The sequence below is a fragment of the Penicillium canescens genome (assembly GCF_028828765.1).
Source record: "Penicillium canescens strain IBT 15451 chromosome Unknown utg000009l_segment0_segment0, whole genome shotgun sequence".
Lineage (NCBI taxonomy): Eukaryota > Fungi > Ascomycota > Eurotiomycetes > Eurotiales > Aspergillaceae > Penicillium > Penicillium canescens.
In genome coordinates, this window is record NW_026703971.1 from 1,802,321 (window position 1) to 1,803,839 (window position 1,519).

General features: G+C 49.4%; 1 protein-coding gene across 1 annotated transcript; it reads left to right on the forward strand.

The window, feature by feature from the left end:
* Positions 1-575: 575 nt before the first annotated feature.
* Positions 576-1,301, forward strand: N7446_012019 (uncharacterized protein; the record flags this gene model as incomplete). The annotated part of the gene is made up of 1 exon (XM_058520761.1): positions 576-1,301. One exon carries the CDS (start codon positions 576-578, stop codon positions 1,299-1,301), a length of 726 nt encoding a protein of 241 aa, XP_058367047.1.
* Positions 1,302-1,519: the final 218 nt, after the last annotated feature.

The following is a 1,519-nucleotide window of genomic DNA, read 5'->3' on the forward strand; positions in this document are numbered from 1 at the left end:
GGCGGGAGTGTTTGAATACCAGGATTTCAATCTAAACAACGCAACCTGTGAGCTCCAGCCAAAGCTGCAACTCCACATGTGCATTTATATAAGTTTCACATTGACGGAATAAAGGGATGCGGTGGGGGAATAAGTACCCCTTTGTTCTCGGTTAAATCGGCCAGGAATTGTCCCTCTCTCACTTGGTGTCGTTGTCTCTGAAGGTTGTGCCAATAATTCAGTCCAGGAACAATATAAGGCCGACATTGTGACTCTGGCTATCTCTCCCGGATTTTTTTGCCCCTGAGTTTGATTTGTACGGCCCAGTAGGTCCCCAATTCTGATGGATTACGAAACCAACGAACAACTTATAGCCTGGATGCTCCGGAAAATTTCTCCGTCTCTTATTGTCAACTCACCGGTCAGTATGGCTCCCTCTTGTGTTATTTCCTAAATCTGAGTGGCGTTATAAGGGTCTACTTGGGTGCTTTCGCGGCTTTGTGTTCCAATGCACAGAAACCGAACGACAGATCCTCTTCAGCTCGCCATCATATCAGGAAGGGGCAGCTACCATGGCCTTGGAAGTAGAAAGGTCCATGGAATCTTGTCAACAAGGTTTTTCGCTTGATATCACCCCCTTCATAGCTGAAGCTGCATCAAGCCCTGTTGTGGTTGGTCTGGAACAGAGGACTTGTTTCCCTTCCACTCCAGAGGAATCGGAGACACCCAACTTGTCGCTGGTTGCTTCTGAATTGTCTCCATCCGTTTCCTCCCGGCCAGACTGGGTGATTGAGACTGGCTCTACTGATGCGGCCTATGCTCCTCTGGAGAACCATACAAATGCGGCGGCTTTCTTCAGGGCAAGATTGGGGTCTCGAAACTCAAGGGCAACCTATCTAGCCCGGGCGCTCCAGGGCTTAATCAATGCCATGGAACTCGATGGAGCGACATACGCGAATCTTTGGTCCACTCGGGAAAGGATTTTCTCTGGCGTTGGTACAAGTCCAGTCGCTCGCTTTCAGAGACTGTTCCATGGTTTTCTTCGGGTGAAGCGTGGCCGCGATGATTATGATTGTGCAAATCGCCTCTGTCACATATTCTTGGATCATGATCTTGAACAGTTGGCGACCTCTGACCTCCTCCGCTTATCCCGTGGCCGTGGCAGAAAGTCTGCCGCTTTGTCTTTGCAGGCAGCAAGCATATCAGCCTCCATAGGCGCTGTGAAAGCCGATCGTAAGGCTGGCCAAAGGTACATGCAAATTCTGATGGATGCCGGCCCGGGGCTATTGCTCATGCTTGGTAGCCAGATAAACACAGTGTAAGTGTCTTGTATGCCTTCCAGACATTTGCAAGAAACTGACTAGATCGAAACAGGTGGGAAAGAAAACTAAGTAAGGGAGATGTCTCTCTTCTATTGGAATATCTCAGGTTGCAGCGGCCTGAAATCCTGGAGAAAGGCTGCTCACTGGATAAGGTGGCAACAGCATTGATTCTTCAGGGTCTCTTAGCGTATGGCTGGACGTACAAGGAACTTTCCGAA